We start from the raw sequence: 18,525 nt of genomic DNA, 5'->3' as shown, positions 1-18,525 counted from the left end.
TTTCTGTCTGTTCTCTGTCTCTCTCTCTTCCTGTTTCTGTCTTTTCTCTGTCTCTCTCTTCCTGTTTCTGTCTGTTCTCTGTCTCTCTTCCGTTTCTGTCTGTTCTCTGTCTCTCTCTTCCTGTTTCTGTCTGTTCTCTGTCTCTCTCTTCCTGTTCTCTGTCTGTCTCTGTCTTCTCTTCCTGTTGCTGTCTGTTCCTCTTTCTCTCTTCTCCTGTTTCTGTCTGTTCTCTTCTCTCTCTTCCTGTTTCTGTCTGTTCTCTCTCTCTCTTCTGTTCTGTCTGTTCTCTTTCTCTCTCTTCCTGTTTCTGTCTGTTCTGTCTCTCTCTCTTTATATGGTTGGGCTGATGAGTACTATTCTATCTATCTTTGTACTCTAATGGAAAAGTCCAATTGTACATCTAGAGATGAATGTAAGTTTCCCTTTATTTCTGGTAACGTTTTTTCCCGGGTGTATTTCCTTAATGGCACTAGTGGTGTTTCTTCTGCTGCAGTAGAGTTCTCATCGGCCTGAAAATTCGAGCCCGGTCCGACCCCAAGCCCGGTGAGCTGAAGCCCGAGCTCAGGCCCGGTCCGACCCCAAGCCGGTGAGCTGAAGCCCGAGCTCAGGCCGGTCGACCCCAAGCCCGGTAGCTGAAGCCCGGCTCAGGCCGCGGTCCGCCCAGCCGGTGAGCTAGCCGAGCCAGGCCCGGTCCGACCAAAAAAGTGCAGAGAGGGAAAACTCACCTTAGTTATGATCACTGAATGACGACAAGGTATGAAACATGTCTGACTCACTACTGTAAGTTGCTTGGATAAAGACTCTGCTTAATTACTAATATGCCAAATGTTATAAAATTAAAATAGTGGAATAAGTATGCTAATGAACCTGAGGGCATGTATAAACTGTGCTGATACTGAAACGCCCCAAAGTCATATCCAACCGTTGTATTATTAAAGCAATAGTGGTGTGTGGTCCCTAGATGATCAATTCCACACGTTTTGATGTTTGAGACAAGCGTAGGGGGACTCGTCTTGATAAATCAATCAATGTCCGATTTCTGTTTTCATTGAATCTCCGTGGGATATTGTGTAACTATAGGCTGGGGAAATGTCAGTACACTGAGCTGAGTGCTCCTGGTCATCTTTACTGTACTTTACCATATCTTATCTGATCAGAACATTTCACCAGCATGTTAGGGAGCTTAACAAATAGATGATGTATCTCTTCACTCTCTAGTAGCCTGTCTACTGCCTACCTATGTAGCTCTTCACTCTCCTAGCAGCCTGTCCTACTGCCTACCTTATGTAGCTTTCACTCTCCTAGTAGCTGTCCTACTGCCTACCTTATGTGCTCTTCACTCCTCTAGTAGCCTGTCTACTGCCTACCTTATGTAGCTCTTCACTCTCCTAGTAGCCTGTCTACTGCCTACCTTATGTATCGCTTCACTCTCCTAGTAGGCTGTCCTACTGCCTACCTTATGTTCTCTTCACTCTCCTAGTAGCCTGTCCTACTGCTACTTATGTAGCTCTTCCACTCTCTAGTAGCCTGTCCTATGCCTACCTTATGTAGCTCTTCACTCTCTTAGTAGCCTGTCCTACTGCCTACCTATGTAGCTCTTCCCTCTAGTAGCCTGTCTACTGCCTACCTATGTAGCTCTTCACTCTCCTAGTAGCCTGTCACTACTGCCTACCTTATGTAGCTCTCACTCTCCTAGCAGCCTGTCCTACTGCCTACCTTATGTAGCTCCTTCACTCTCTAGTAGCCTGTCCTACTGCCGACCTATGTAGCTTTCACCCTCCTAGTAGCCTATCCGACTGCCTACCTTAGTATCTCTTCACTCTCCTAGTAGCCTGTCTACTGCCTACCTTATGTAGCTATTCCTCTCCTAGCAGCCTGTCTACTGCCTACCTTATGTAGCTCTTCCCTCTCCTAGGAGCCTGTCCTACTGCCTACCTTATGTAGCTCTTCACTCTAGTAGCCTGTTCCTACTGCCTACCTTTTGTAGCTCGTCACCTCTTATAGCTGTCCTACTGCCTACCTTATGTAGCTCGTCACTCTCCTAGTAGCCTGTCCTACTGCCTACCTTATGTAGCTCTTCACTCTCCTAGTAGACCTGTCCTACTGCCTACCTATGTAGCTCTTCACTCTCCTAGTAGCCTGTCCTACTGCCTACCACTTAGTAGCTCTTCACTCTCCTAGTAGCGTCCTAATGCTACCTTATCTGTAGCTATTCACTCTCTAGCAGCCTGTCTACTGCCTACCTTATGTAGCTCTTCACTCTCCGTAGCCTGTCCTACTCGCCTACCTTATGTAGCTCTTCACTCTCCTAGTAGCCTGTCCTATGCCTACCTAGTAGCTCTTCACTCTCCTAGTACCTGTTCCTATGCCACCTTATGTAGCTATTCACTCTCCTAGCGCCTGTCCTACTGCTACCTATGTAGCTCTTCACCTTCCTAGTAGCCTGTCTACTGCCTACCTTATGTAGCTCTTCACTCTCCTAGTAGCCTGTTCCACTGCCTACCTTATGTAGCTCTTCACTCTCCTAGTAGCCTGTCTACTGCCTACTTATGAGCTCTTCACTCTCCTAGTAGCCTATCCGACTGCCTACCTTATGTAGCTCTCTCCTATCTTAGAGCCTGTCCTACTGCCTACCTTATGTAGCTCTTCCCTCTCCTAGTAGCCTGTCCTACTGCCTACCTTATGTAGCTCCTTCACTCTCTTAGTAGCCTGTCCTACTGCTACCTTATGTAGCTCTTCACTCTCTTAGTAGCCTACTGTCTACTGCCACTTAGTAGCTCTCACTCTCTAGTAGCCTGTCCTACTGCCTACCTTATGTAGCTCTTCACCTCTCCTAGTAGCTTGTCTACTGCCTACCTTGTAGCTCTTCACTCTCTAGTAGCCTGTCCTACTGCCTACCTTTGACTCTTCACTCTCCTAGTAGCCTGTCCTCTGCTACCTATGTAGCTCTTCACTCTCCTAGTAGCCTACCGACTGCCTACCTTATGTAGCTCTTCACTATCTTAGGGCACTTCCTACTGCCTACCTTATGTAGCTCTTCCCTACTCCTAGTAGCCTGTCCTACTGCCTACTTATGTAACTCTTCACTCTCCTAGTAGCCTGTCCTACTGCCTACCTTAGTAGCTCTTCACTCTGTAGTAGCCTGTCCTACTGCCTCTTATGTAGCTCTCACTCTCTTAGTAGCCTGTCCTACGCCTACCTTATGTAGCTCTTCACTCTACCTAGTAGCCTGTCCCTACTGTTGTTCCCTCCATGCCTCTCTATCTCCACCTACACTTATGTAGCTCTTCACTCTACTAAGTAGCCTGTCCTACTGCCTACCTTATGTAGCTCTTCACTCTCCTAGTACCTGTCCTACTGCCTACCTTATGTCTCTTACTCTCTAGTAGTGTCCTACTGCTACCTATGTATCTCTTCACTCTCCTAGTAGCCTGTCCTAATGCCTACCTATGTATCTTCACTCTCCTAGTAAGCTGTCTACTGCCTACCTTATGTAGCTCTTCACTTCCTAGTAGCCTGTCCTTACTGCCTACTTATGTAGCTCTTCACTCTCAAAGTAGCCTGTCCTACTGCCTACCTTATGTAGCTCTTCACTCTCATAGTAGCCTGTCCTACTGCCTACCTTATGTAGCTCTTCACTCTCCTAGTAGCCTGTCCTACTGCCACCTTAGTTCTTCACTCTCCTATAGCTGTCTACTGCTCCTTATGTAGCTCCTCACTCTCCTAGTAGCCTGTCCTACTGCCTACCTTATGTATCTCTTCACTCTCCTATAGCCTGTCCTACTGCCTACCCTTATGTATCTCTTCACTCTTAGTAGCCTGTCTCTGCCTACCTTATTAGCCTCTTCACTCCTAGTAGCCTGTCTCTATGCTACTTATGTAGCTCTTCACTTCTCATAGTTAGCCGGTCCTACTGCCTACTTATGTAGCTTTCACTCCCTAGTAGCCTGTCCTACTGCCTACTATGTAGCTCTCCCTTCCTAGGAGCCTGTCCTAGCCTACCTTATGTAGCTCTTCACTCTCCTAGGAGCCTGTCCTACTGCTACCTTAGTACTCTTCACTCTCCTAGGAGCCTGTCACTCTGCTACCTTATGTATCGCTTCACTCTCCTAATAGCCTGTCCTACTGCTACCTTATGTAGCCTTTCACTCTCTCTAAGCCTGTCCTACTGTCTACCTATGTAGCTCTTCACTCTCCTAGGAGCCTGTCCTACTGCCTACCTTATGTATCGCTTCACTTCCTAGTAGCCTGTCCTACGCCTACCATGTAGCTCTTACTTCCTAGTAGCTGCCTAACGCTACTTAGTAGCTCTTCACTCTCTAGTAGCTGTCCTACTGTCTACATATGTAGCTCTTCATCTCTTAGTAACCTGTCTACTGCCTACCTTATGTAGCTCTTCACTCTCCTAGTAGCCTGTCCTACTCGCCTACCTTATGTACACAGCATACAAGGCATTCATGTCATTACACAGCATACGAGGCATTCGTGTCATTACACAGCATACGAGATGTATTCATTTCATTACACAGCATCGAGGCATTCATGTCATTTCACAGCATACGAGGCATTCATGTCATTACACAGCATAAGAGGCATTCATGTCATTACAACAGCATACGAGCTTCATGTCAATACACAGCATACGAGGCATTCATGTCATTACACAGATACGAGGCATTCATGTCATTAAACAGCATACGAGGCATTCATGTCATTACACAGCATACGAGGCATCATGTCATACACAGCTTACGATGCATCATGTCATTAACAGCATCGAGACATTCATGTCATTACACAGCATACGAGGCATTCATGTCATACACAGCATACGGGTATTCATATCATTACACAGCATACGATGCATTCATGTCATTAACAGCATACGAGGCATTCATGTCATTACACGCATACAAGCATTCATGTCATACACAGCATACGGGGATTCATATCATTACAGCATACGAGGCATTCATGTCATTACACAGCATACGAGGCATTCATGTCCTTAACAGATACGGGATTCATGCATTACACAGCATACGAGGCATTCATGTCATACACAGCTTACGATGCATTCATGTCATTACACAGCATACGAGACATTCATGTCATTACACAGCATACGAGGCATTCATGTCATTACACAGCATACGGGTATTCATATCATTACACAGCAATACGAGGCATTCATGTCATTACACAGCATACGAGGCATTCATGTCATTACACAGCCTACAAGGCATTCATGTCATTACACAGCATTACGGGTATTCATATACATTACACAGCATAAGAGGCATCATGTCCATTACACAGCATGGAGGCCATTCATGTCATTACACAGCATACGAGGCATCTGTCATTACACAGCAACGAGGCATTCATGTCATTACACGCATACGAGGCAGTATGTCATTACACAGCATACGAGGCATTCCATGTCATTACACAGCATACGAGGCATTCATGTCATTTCACAGCATCGAGCATCATGTCATTTAACAGTAGAGGCATTCATGTCATTACACAGCATACGAGGCATTCATTGTCATTACACAGCATACGAGGCATTCATGTCATTTCACAGCATACGAGGCATTTCATGTCATTTCACAGCATACGAGGCATTCATGTCATTACACAGCATACGAGCTTCATGCAATACACAGCATGCGAGGCATCATGTCATTACACAGCATACGAGGCTATCATGTCATTACACAGCATACGAGGCATTCATGTCATTACACAGCTTACAGGGCATTCATGTCATTAAATACAATCAAGCATTTAATTTTTCCCATTAACTATCAAAGGGAGCTTGAATGATAAACATGAAATAAATAACTCGATTTTTGCCAAACATCCATTTGAATATTTGGTCAAAAGCCCATGTGTTTTGAATGGATGTTTGATTCAGGAAAACATTTGGATCAGTTTACAGGTCTACGTTCGATAGGTCCAGTAAGGCTCATTAGCAGGCAGTCCATAGGTGTATTTTGTTAGGATGTATCGGCATTAACATTGGAATATGGGATGGTTCTGATACAGGTCTTCTGGATCGTCATCTCCTCAGTGCACTGCAGCCTATTATGGGATGGTTCTGATACAGGTCTTGTGGATCGTCATTCTCTCAGTGTACTGCAGTCTATTATGGGGTTCTGATACTGGTCTTGTGGATCGTCATTCTCTCAGTGCACTGCAGTCTATTATGGGAGGTTCTGATACTGGTCTTGTGGATCGTCATTCTCCTCAGTGCACTGCAGTCTATTAGGGATGGTTCTGTACAGGTCTTGTGGATCGTCATTCTCCTCAGTGCACTGCAGTCTATTATGGGATGGTTCTGATACAGGTCTTGTGGATGTCATTCTCCTCAGTGTACTGCAGTCTATTTGGGATGGTCTGATACTGGTCTTGTGGATCGTCATCTCCTCAGTGCAACTGCAGTCTATTATGGGATGTTCTGATACAGGTCTTGTGGATCGTCATTCTCCTCAGTGCACTGCAGTCTATTATGGGATGGTTTTGATAAGGTCTTGTGGATCGTCATTCTCCTCAGTGTACTGCAGTCTATTATGGGAGGTTCTGTACTGGTCTTGTGGATGTCATTCTCCTCAGTGCACTGCAGTCTATTATGGGATGGTTCTGATACAGGTCTTGTGGATCGTCATCTCCTCAGTGCACTGCAGTCTATATGGGATGGTTCTGATACAGGTCTTGTGGATCGTCATCTCCTCAGTGTACTGCAGTCTATTATGGAGGTTCTGATACTGGTCTTGTGGATCGTCATTCTCCTCAGTGCACTGCAGTCTATTATGGGATGGTTCTGATACAGGTCTTGTGGATCGTCATTCTCCTCAGTGGACTGCAGTCTCTTATGGGATGGTTCTGATACAGGTCTTGTGGATCGTCATTCTCCTCAGTGTACTGCGTCTATTATGGAGGGTTCTGATACTGGTCTTGTGGATCGTCATTCTCTCAGTGCACTGCAGTCTATTATGGATGGTTCTGATACAGGTCTTGTGGATCGTCATTCTCCTCAGTGTACTGCAGCCTATTCGTATTGTAATGTGATACATTCAATCATCAGAAAAATAGGTTTCATCATGTCCACCACATTTCTCTGGCCCAGCCAATGTTGGAAGCCTAGCACGGACTAGGTGTCTGTAGCTGACTGTGATTGAAGAGTGAAATGTAGTAGGTAAAAAGGTGTGCAGACACGTTAAGGCCGAAACCCGGCCGTTGGGGTTCGAGCGAGAAGGGTGCAATTAGGACCCAGTTGACGTGTTTTCTCTTCTGCCATCAGGGATAGGACACAGGGTTATAGTAAGGGTCTAGGGTTAGGGATAGGACACAGGGTTATAGTAGAGGGTCTGGTTAGGGATAGGACACAGGGTTATAGTAGAGGGTCTAGGTTAGGGATAGGACACAGGGTTATAGTAGAGGGTCTAGGGACAGGATATATGTTATTGACAGGGTTATAGTAGAGGGTCTATGTTAGGGATAGGACATATGGTTGTAGACAGTTATAGTAGAGGTTTACCCAGAAGCAAGCTGACCTGATTTCAATGACAATCAAATTCAGTTACTGGCTGGTATTTGTTCTCGTTCTTTCTCAGGAAATCCGAAACCAAGCCAGCGACTATTCATATAAGATGGCAAAACTTCCAGAGAATCAGAATCGAAACCGATATAGAGATGTCAGCCCCTGTAAGTATTTTTGTCTGTGCAACTATCATTCATGAAGTACCCTACACTAGTCATCAATGTGATGAATGTTTACACCTTGACGATTCACAATAGTTTTAATTTACACATTTTAAATATCTTTTGTCTCTGGTTTCAGATGATCACAGTCGCGTTAAACTTGAAAAATCTGAAAATGACTACATCAATGCAAGTTTAGTCATGGTTGAGGAAGCTCAAAGATCCTATATTCTGTCTCAGGTCAGTACATACAAGTAGTTTAGTCATGGTGGACGAAGCCCAAAGATCCTACATTCTGTCTCAGGTCAGTACATACAAGTAGTTTAGTCATGGTGGACGAAGCCCAAAGATCCTATATTCTGTCTCAGGTCAGTACATACAAGTAGTTTAGTCATGGTGGAGGAAGCTCAAAGATCCTATATTCTGTCTCAGGTCAGCACATACAAGTAGTTTAGTCATGGTGGAGGAAGCTCAAAGATCCTATATTCTGTCTCAGGTCAGCACATACAAGTAGTTTAGTCATGGTGGACGAAGCTCAAAGATCCTATATTCTGTCTCAGGTCAGTACATACAAGTAGTTTAGTCATGGTGGACGAAGCTCAAAGATCCTATATTCTGTCTCAGGTCAGTACATACAAGTAGTTTAGTCATGGTGGACGAAGCCCAAAGATCCTATATTCTGTCTCAGGTCAGTACATACAAGTAGCTCAGACGTTTCCATTCATTATGTACTGATCACTGAAATGAGGTTTTCACTAAACATGTACTAGGGATTGTGGATCTACATGTTGAGGGTTGGTCTGTGATGAGGCAGTGTGTTGTGTTTTCTCCCAAAGGGCCCCCTGAAGAACACCTGCGGCCACTTCTGGTTGATGGTCTGGGAGCAGAACTCCAAAGCTGTTATAATGCTGAACAGAATCGTAGAGAAGGGGTCTGTAAGTAGCCTACATGTTATAATGCTGAACAGAATCCTAGAGAAGGGATCTGTAAGTAGCCTACATGTTATAATGCTGAACAGAATCCCAGAGAAGGGGTCTGTAAGTAGCCTACATGTTATAATGCTGAACAGAATCGTAGAGAAGGGATCTGTAAGTAGCCTACATGTTATAATGCTGAACAGAATCCTAGAGAAGGGGTCTGTAAGTAGCCTACATGTTATAATGCTGAACAGAATCCTAGAGAAGGGATCTGTAAGTAGCCTACATGCATGTTATAATGCTGAACAGAATCCTGGAGAAGGGATCTGTAAGTAGCCTACATGTTATAATGCTGAACAGAATCCTAGAGAAGGGATCTGTAAGTAGCCTACATGTTATAATGCTGAACAGAATCCTAGAGAAGGGATCTGTAAGTAGCCTACATGCATGTTATAATGCTGAACAGAATCCTAGAGAAGGGATCTGTAAGTAGCCTACATAATGTTATAATGCTGAACAGAATCCTAGAGAAGGGATCTGTAAGTAGCCTACATGTTATAATGCTGAACAGAATCCTAGAGAAGGGATCTGTAAGTAGCCTACATGTTATAATGCTGAACAGAATCCTAGAGAAGGGATCTGTAAGTAGCCTACATGCATGTTATAATGCTGAACAGAATCCTAGAGAAGGGATCTGTAAGTAGCCTACATAATGTTATAATGCTGAACAGAATCCTAGAGAAGGGATCTGTAAGTAGCCTACATACATGTTATAATGCTGAACAGAATCCTAGAGAAGGGATCTGTAAGTAGCCTACATAATGTTATAATGCTGAACAGAATCCTGGAGAAGGGATCTGTAAGTAGCCTACATGTTATAATGCTGAACAGAATCCTAGAGAAGGGATCTGTAAGTAGCCTACATAATGTTATAATGCTGAACAGAATCCTAGAGAAGGGGTCTGTAAGTAGCCTACATGTTATAATGCTGAACAGAATCCTAGAGAAGGGGTCTGTAAGTAGCCTACATACATGTTATAATGCTGAACAGAATCCTAGAGAAGGGGTCTGTAAGTAGCCTACATGTTATAATGCTGAACAGAATCCTAGAGAAGGGATCTGTAAGTAGTCTACATAATGTTATAATGCTGAACAGAATCCTAGAGAAGGGGTCTGTAAAGTAGCCTACATGTTATAATGCTGAACAGAATCCTAGAGAAGGGGTCTGTAAGTAGCCTACATGTTATAATGCTGAACAGAATCCCAGAGAAGGGATCTGTAAGTAGCCTACATAATGTTATAATGCTGAACAGAATCCTAGAGAAGGGGTCTGTAAGTAGCCTACATGTTATAATGCTGAACAGAATCCTAGAGAAGTTTTTTTTTTAAGTAGCCTACATAATGTTATAATGCTGAACAGAATCCTAGAGAAGGGGTCTGTAAGTAGCCTACATAATGTTATAATGCTGAACAGAATCCTAGAGAAGGGGTCTGTAAGTAGCCTACATGTTATAATGCTGAACAGAATCCTAGAGAAGGGGTCTGTAAGTAGCCTACATGTTATAATGCTGAACAGAATCCTAGAGAAGGGGTCTGTAAGTAGCCTACATGTTATAATGCTGAACAGAATCCTAGAGAAGGGGTCTGTAAGTAGCCTACATAATGTTATAATGCTGAACAGAATCCTAGAGAAGGGGTCTGTAAGTAGCCTACATACATGTTATAATGCTGAACAGAATCCTAGAGAAGGGGTCTGTAAGTAGCCTACATAATGTTATAATGCTGAACAGAATCCTGGAGAAGGGGTCTGTAAGTAGCCTACATAATGTTATAATGCTGAACAGAATCCTAGAGAAGGGGTCTGTAAGTAGCCTACATGTTATAATGCTGAACAGAATCCTAGAGAAGGGATCTGTAAGTAGCCTACATGTTATAATGCTGAACAGAATCCTAGAGAAGGGATCTGTAAGTAGCCTACATGTTATAATGCTGAACAGAATCCTAGAGAAGGGATCTGTAAGTAGCCTACATGTTATAATGCTGAACAGAATCCTAGAGAAGGGATCTGTAAGTAGCCTACATGCATGTTATAATGCTGAACAGAATCCTAGAGAAGGGATCTGTAAGTAGCCTACATAATGTTATAATGCTGAACAGAATCCTAGAGAAGGGATCTGTAAGTAGCCTACATACATGTTATAATGCTGAACAGAATCCTAGAGAAGGGGTCTGTAAGTAGCCTACATGTTATAATGCTGAACAGAATCCTAGAGAAGGGATCTGTAAGTAGCCTACATAATGTTATAATGCTGAACAGAATCCTGGAGAAGGGATCTGTAAGTAGCCTACATGTTATAATGCTGAACAGAATCCTAGAGAAGGGATCTGTAAGTAGCCTACATAATGTTATAATGCTGAACAGAATCCTAGAGAAGGGGTCTGTAAGTAGCCTACATGTTATAATGCTGAACAGAATCCTAGAGAAGGGGTCTGTAAGTAGCCTACATACATGTTATAATGCTGAACAGAATCCTAGAGAAGGGGTCTGTAAGTAGCCTACATGTTATAATGCTGAACAGAATCCTAGAGAAGGGATCTGTAAGTAGTCTACATAATGTTATAATGCTGAACAGAATCCTAGAGAAGGGGTCTGTAAAGTAGCCTACATGTTATAATGCTGAACAGAATCCTAGAGAAGGGGTCTGTAAGTAGCCTACATAAATGTTATAATGCTGAACAGAATCCTAGAGAAGGGGTCTGTAAGTAGCCTACATAATGTTATAATGCTGAACAGAATCCTAGAGAAGGGATCTGTAAGTAGCCTACATAATGTTATAATGCTGAACAGAATCCTAGAGAAGGGGTCTGTAAGTAGCCTACATGTTATAATGCTGAACAGAATCCTAGAGAAGGGATCTGTAAGTAGCCTACATAATGTTATAATGCTGAACAGAATCCTAGAGAAGGGGTCTGTAAGTAGCCTACATGTTATAATGCTGAACAGAATCCTAGAGAAGGGATCTGTAAGTAGCCTACATACATGTTATAATGCTGAACAGAATCCTAGAGAAGGGGTCTGTAAGTAGCCTACATAATGTTATAATGCTGAACAGAATCCTAGAGAAGGGATATGTAAGTAGCCTACATGTTATAATGCTGAACAGAATCCTAGAGAAGGGGTCTGTAAGTAGCCTACATGTTATAATGCTGAACAGAATCCCAGAGAAGGGGTCTGTAAGTAGCCTACATGTTATAATGCTGAACAGAATCCTAGAGAAGGGATCTGTAAGTAGCCTACATACATGTTATAATGCTGAACAGAATCCTAGAGAAGGGATCTGTAAGTAGCCTACATGTTATAATGCTGAACAGAATCCTAGAGAAGTTATCTGTAAGTAGCCTACATGCATGTTATAATGCTGAACAGAATCCTAGAGAAGGGGTCTGTAAGTAGCGTACATGTTATAATGCTGAACAGAATCCTAGAGAAGGGGTCTGTAAGTAGCCTACATGTTATAATGCTGAACAGAATCCCAGAGAAGGGATCTGTAAGTAGCCTACATGTTATAATGCTGAACAGAATCCCAGAGAAGGGGTCTGTAAGTAGCCTACATGTTATAATGCTGAACAGAATCCTAGAGAAGGGATCTGTAAGTAGCCTACATGTTATAATGCTGAACAGAATCCCAGAGAAGGGATCTGTAAGTAGCCTACATAATGTTATAATGCTGAACAGAATCCTAGAGAAGGGATCTGTAAGTAGCCTACATGTTATAATGCTGAACAGAATCCTAGAGAAGGGGTTGGCATCCCTCTCTGACAGACAAGCCTGTGCTTTAGGTTTCCACCACACTTTAGGCCACAACACCAAGTGTGGACCAACACACCGCTGTTCATTGTATCTCTGTCCAGGGTACTGTGATCGTCATGCACATATAGACCAGGGAGCTGCTGTAGCTAGTTAGCCATCCCATCAGGTGTTCAGGTTGGGCTAATCACTAATGTATTATCCCCCAACAGGAGAAGTGTCCTCAGTACTACAGCTGAGGGACAGACTGACTGATGTATTGTCCCCCTGAGAGACAGACTGACTGATGTATTGTCCCCCAACAGGAGAAGTGTCCTCAGTACTACAGCTGAGGAACAGACTGACTGATGTATTGTCCCACTGAGGAACAGACTGACTGATGTATTGTCCCCCAACAGGAGAAGTGTCCTCAGTACTACAGCTGAGGAACAGACTGACTGATGTATTGTCCCCCTGAGAGACAGACTGACTGATGTATTGTCCCCCAACAGGAGAAGTGTCCTCAGTACTACAGCTGAGGGACAGACTGACTGATGTATTGTCCCACTGAGGAACAGACTGACTGATGTATTGTCCCCCAACAGGAGAAGTGTCCTCAGTACTACAGCTGAGGGACAGACTGACTGATGTATTGTCCCACTGAGGAACAGACTGATTGATGTATTGTCCCACTGAGGAACAGACTGACTGATGTATTGTCCCCCAACAGGAGAAGTGTGCTCAGTACTGGCCTACAGCTGAGGAACACCAGCTGTCTTACACTGACACGGGGTTCGTTGTGACGCTCGTGAAGGAAGAGGACAAGTCCTACTACATCATACGAGTGTTAGAGCTGAGGAACACAGAGGTGAGCTCTGCTTCTCCACGGACTCTGTGTCATGAGGAAGTTAACACAGTCACTGTAATTAAATCACATGCCTTTTGTCCAGACAGGAGGAACCAGAGAGATATACCACTTTCACTACACCACCTGGCCTGACTTTGGCGTCCCAGAATCCCCGGCCTCTTTCCTCAACTTCCTGGTCAAGGTGCGGGAGTCTGGCTCATTGGGGACGGAGCACGGGCCCGCCGTGGTCCACTGCAGCGCTGGGATTGGACGCTCGGGAACCTTCTCATTGGTTGACACGTGTCTCATCCTGGTAACATCAATACTTCCTGTTTTGACATTGTAATTGAATGCCCGACTTGGTATGAAAGTAGACTAGCGTCCTGTTCAGGGGCTGTACTTGGACATTAGGCTTGTTCCCGCTACAGACACAGGAGATTCTGCCTCGGACAAGGCTTCACTACTTGGTATGAAAGTAGACTAGCGTCCTGTTCAGGGGCTGTACTTGGACATTCAGCTGGTTCCTGCTACAGACACAGGAGATTCTGTCTCGGACAAGGCTTCACTACTTGGTATGAAAGTAGACTAGCGTCCTGTTCAGGGGCTGTACTTGGACATTCAGCTGGTTCCTGCTACAGACACAGGAGATTCTGTCTCGGACAAGGCTTCACTACTTGGTATGAAAGTAGACTAGCGTCCTGTTCAGGGGCTGTACTTGGACATTCAGCTGGTTCCCGCTACAGACACAGGAGATTCTGTCTCGGACAAGGCTTCACTACTTGGTATGAAAGTAGACTAGCGTCCTGTTCAGGGGCTGTACTTGGACATTCAGCTGGTTCCTGCTACAGACACAGGAGATTCTGTCTCGGACAAGGCTTCACTACTTGGTATGAAAGTAGACTAGCGTCCTGTTCAGGGGCTGTACTTGGACATTCAGCTGGTTCCTGCTACAGACACAGGAGATTCTGTCTCGGACAAGGCTTCACTACTTGGTATGAAAGTAGACTAGCGTCCTGTTCAGGGGCTGTACTTGGACATTCAGCTGGTTCCCGCTACAGACACAGGAGATTCTGTCTCGGACAAGGCTTCACTACTTGGTATGAAAGTAGACTAGCGTCCTGTTCAGGGGCTGTACTTGGACATTCAGCTGGTTCCCGCTACAGACACAGGAGATTCTGTCTCGGACAAGGCTTCACTACTTGGTGTTTCACATCAGCTCCTGGTCAAACTGTATTTTCATTTTATTATTATTTCACCTTTATTTAACCAGGTCGGCCAGTTGAGAACAAGTTCTCATTTACAACTGCGACCTGGCCAAGATAAAAGCAAAGCAGTGCGACACAAACAACAACACAGAGTTACACATAAACAAACGTACAGTCAAATAATACAATAGAAAAGTCTATGTACAGTGTGTGTACAAATGTATTAAGATCAGGGAGGTAAGGCAATAAATAGGCCATAGAGGCGAAATAATTACAATTTAGCGAGATACTCTGGTGCAAAGGAGCAAAAAATAAATAACAATATGGGGATGAGGTAGTTGGGTGGGCTATTTACAGATGGGCTGTGTCTCCAGTCTAAATTCACTGCATTATGTTGAACAGCCAGTCTTCACTTGTCCCTGATGTTGGAGGTTAAGTCATTCTCTCTCTCTCCCGTCCAGATGGACAAGAGGAAGGACCCGTCGTCAGTGGACATTCAGAGGGTTCTGCTGGACATGAGGGAGTACCGGATGGGTCTGATCCAGACTCCTGACCAGCTACGTTTCTCCTACAGGGCTGTCCTGGAGGGAGCCAAGAGCATCATGGGGGACTGCTCTGCACAGGTAACACCGCTAACACTAACCACACACCTAGCTAGCTGGAGGGAGCCAAGAGCATCATGGGGGACTGCTCTGTACAGGTAACACCGCTAACACTAACCACACACCTAGCTAGCTGGAGGGAGCCAAGAGCATCATGGGGGACTGCTCTGTACAGGTAACACCGCTAACACTAACCACACACCTAGCTAGCTGGAGGGAGCCAAGAGCATCATGGGGGACTGCTCTGTACAGGTAGGGAGACTGCTCTATCTGTCTGTCTGAGGAGCTGTTGGTCATGAAGTACTGGTCTGTCTACAGAGCCAGTGGAGCGAGCTGTCCAGAGAGGACAGAGCGACAGTGTGTGAATCACCGCCCGCCCCCGCTCTACCCCCACCACGGCCTTCAGACGCCCCCGCTCTACCCCCGCCACGGCCTTTAGACGCCCCCACTCTACCCCCGCCACGGCCTTTAGACGCCCCCACTCTACCCCCACCACGGCCTTCAGACGCCCCCACTCTACCCCCACCACGGCCTTCAGACGCCCCCACTCTACCCCCGCCACGGCCTTTAGACGCCCCCGCTCTACCCCCGCCACGGCCTTTAGATAGCCCCGCCCCCACTCTACCCCCACCACGGCCTTTAGATAGCCCCGCCCCCACTCTACCCCCACCACGGCCTTTAGATAGCCCCGCCCCCACTCTACCCCCACCACGGCCTTTAGATAGCCCCGCCCCCACTCTACCCCCACCACGGCCTTTAGATAGCCCCGCCCCCACTCTACCCCCACCACGGCCTTCAGACGCCCCCACTCTACCCCCGCCACGACCTTTAGATGGCCCCGCCCCCACTCTACCCCCACCACGGCCTTTAGACACGCCCGCCCCCCCGTCCCCCAGTCGGCCCTCAGAAAAGCCCAGCGGCCAGCCACTGCCCTGTGTGGAGCCTGAGGCTGTGGCGTTGTCCAGAGAGGACCGGACGTCAGGAGACGGGACAGATCCAGACAGCTCAGAGAAGGACCTGGCGGAGGTGCCATGGTCAGTAAACCTCGAGGTGTATTCCCCTCTCCTGCTTCTTTCTATTGTCTGCTTAACTCCTCCTGCTGAAGCTGTGGGCCTTTAGTGCCGGGCAGACTGTTTAGATGGCTTTCAATTAGGACCCCTTCTAGACATGTTTAGATGGCATTCAATTAGGACCCCTTCTAGACATGTTTAGATGGCATTCAATTAGGACCCTTCCAGACTCACATGTTTAGATGGCATTCAATTAGGACCCCTTCTAGACATGTTTAGATGTCACTCAATTAGGACCCTTCCAGACTCACATGTTTAGATGGCATTCAATTAGGACCCTTCCAGACATGTTTAGATGGCATTCAATTAGGACCCCTTCTAGACATGTTTAGATGGCACTCAATTAGGACCCCTTCTAGACATGTTTAGATGGCACTCAATTAGGACCCCTTCTAGACATGTTTAGATGGCATTCAATTAGGACCCCTTCTAGACTCACATGTTTAGATTTCATTCAATTAGGACCCCTTCCAGACTCACATGTTTAGATGGCATTCAATTAGGACCCTTCCAGACATGTTTAGATGGCACTCAATTAGGACCCTTCCAGACTCACATGTTTAGATGGCACTCAATTAGGACCCCTTCCAGACATGTTTAGATGGCATTCAATTAGGACCCCTTCTAGACTCACATGTTTAGATTTCATTCAATTAGGACCCTTCCAGACTCAAATGTTTAGATGGCACTCAATTAGGACCCCTTCTAGACTCACATGTTTAGATGGCACTCAATTAGGACCCCTTCTAGACTCACATGTTTAGATGGCATTCAATTAGGACCCCTTCTAGACATGTTTAGATGGCACTCAATTAGGACCCTTCCAGACTCACATGTTTAGATGGCACTCAATTAGGACCCCTTCTAGACTCACATGTTTAGATGGCATTCAATTAGGACCCCTTCTAGACATGTTTAGATTTCATTCAATTAGGACCCCTTCTAGACTCACATGTTTAGATGGCATTCAATTAGGACCCCTTCTAGACTCACATGTTTAGATGGCATTCAATTAGGACCCCTTCTAGACTCACATGTTTAGATGGCACTCAATTAGGACCCTTCCAGACTCACATGTTTAGATTTCATTCAATTAGGACCCCCTTCCAGACATGTTTAGATGGCATTCAATTAGGACCCTTCCAGCCTCACATGTTTAGATTTCATTCAATTAGGACCCCTTCTAGACTTCTCTAACCATGTAATGAAACCCTCATCTTATTATCTCATTCCAGTCTGAGGAAGAGACGCAGGGAGGAGCGTATCGCCAGCACGGCCCAGAAGCTTCACCTGATGAAACAGAGACTGACGGACACAGAGAGGCAGAAAGAGCGCTGGCTGTACTGGAGGCCTATCCTGCTCACCATGGGGGCTGGAGCTGCCGTGGCCTTGGGGCTAGTGGTGGTTTGGCACTTCTCCCAGTGATACCCCCTCCCTCTGTCTGAGCTGCCGTGGCCTTGGGGCTAGTGGTGGTTTGGCACTTCTCCCAGTGATACCCCCTCCCTCTGTCTGAGCTGCCGTGGCCTTGGGGCTAGTGGTGGTTTGGCTCTTCTCCCAGTGATACCCCCTCCCTCTGTCTGAGCTGCCGTGGCCTTGGGGCTAGTGGTGGTTTGGCTCTTCTCCCAGTGATACCCCCTCCCTCTTTGTTGCACCAGTACCTGGGACACGGTACCTCTCTCTCTCTGTAGGTACATTCTCATGGTCTGTTTGTGCATAACAGGGGTATTTATTTCTACAGGTCAAAACCAAGGTTTGGGTCAATTCCATTTTGATTCCTGTCAATTCAGGAAGTACACCAATTCTCTTCAAGCTTTTTTTTCAATGATTTAACTTTTTTTAAATTTAGTTCTACTTTCTGAATTGAAATGGTATTGAGCTCAACCCTGGTGGAAAAGGTCAAAGCACTAGATCAAACCGTCCCGTGTGTATATTTTGGTTCTTTAAGATCTTCATGGTAACATCTTCTCTCAGGCTGTTGGTGCTCCAGTTAGCAGCACCTGGTGAATATACTGACTGACCCCCCCCCCCCCCCCCCATGCAGCAGCACCTGGTGAATATACTGTCTGACCCCCCCCCCCCCCCATGCAGCAGCACCTGGTGAATATACTGTCTGACCCCCCCCCCCCCCCATGCAGCAGCACCTGGTGAATATACTGTCTGACCCCCCCCCCCCCCCCCCCCCCATGCAGCAGCACCTGGTGAATATACTGTCTGACCCCCCCCCATGCAGCAGCACCTGGTGAATATACTGTCTGACCCCCCCCCCCCCCCCCATGCAGCAGCACCTGGTGAATATACTGTCTGACCCCCCCCCCCCCCCCATGCAGCAGCACCTGGTGAATATACTGTCTGACCCCCCCCCCCCCCCCCCCATGCAGCAGCACCTG

The 18,525-nt window shown here is 45.9% G+C and overlaps 1 protein-coding gene across 2 annotated transcripts; it reads left to right on the top strand.

Moving 5' to 3' along the window:
* The first annotated feature begins 7,608 nt into the window (after positions 1 to 7,608).
* Positions 7,609 to 18,184, top strand: LOC120031560 (tyrosine-protein phosphatase non-receptor type 2-like). 2 transcript variants are annotated; one of them, XM_038977369.1, is made up of 9 exons: positions 7,609 to 7,713; positions 7,850 to 7,950; positions 8,547 to 8,645; positions 13,145 to 13,282; positions 13,365 to 13,574; positions 14,928 to 15,089; positions 15,387 to 16,102; positions 17,374 to 17,539; positions 17,608 to 18,184. In XM_038977369.1, the coding sequence occupies exons 1-9, from the start codon at positions 7,659 to 7,661 to the stop codon at positions 17,629 to 17,631; spliced, it is 1,671 nt and encodes a 556-aa protein (XP_038833297.1). In that variant the 5' UTR covers positions 7,609 to 7,658; the 3' UTR covers positions 17,632 to 18,184. The 2 variants fall into 2 exon arrangements, with proteins under 2 accessions (XP_038833297.1, XP_038833296.1); XM_038977368.1 differs by having other exon boundaries at positions 17,374 to 18,183.
* Positions 18,185 to 18,525: the final 341 nt, after the last annotated feature.

Source organism: Salvelinus namaycush, chromosome 37 (assembly GCF_016432855.1).
Source record: "Salvelinus namaycush isolate Seneca chromosome 37, SaNama_1.0, whole genome shotgun sequence".
Taxonomy (NCBI): domain Eukaryota; kingdom Metazoa; phylum Chordata; class Actinopteri; order Salmoniformes; family Salmonidae; genus Salvelinus; species Salvelinus namaycush.
The sequence above is the reverse complement of the archived record's forward strand: the minus strand, read 5'-3'. Positions and strand labels throughout refer to the sequence as shown.

Bases quoted from the DNA above. Each gene is read 5' to 3' on its own strand.
- LOC120031560 (XM_038977369.1), top strand. From the start codon at position 7,659: ATGGCAAAACTTCCAGAGAATCAGAATCGAAACCGATATAGAGATGTC. The intron at 7,714-7,849 runs GTAAGTATTTTT...CTCTGGTTTCAG, and splicing joins ATATAGAGATGTCAGCCCCT to ATGATCACAGTCGCGTTAAA. The intron at 13,575-14,927 runs GTAACATCAATA...TCTCCCGTCCAG, and splicing joins TTGACACGTGTCTCATCCTG to ATGGACAAGAGGAAGGACCC.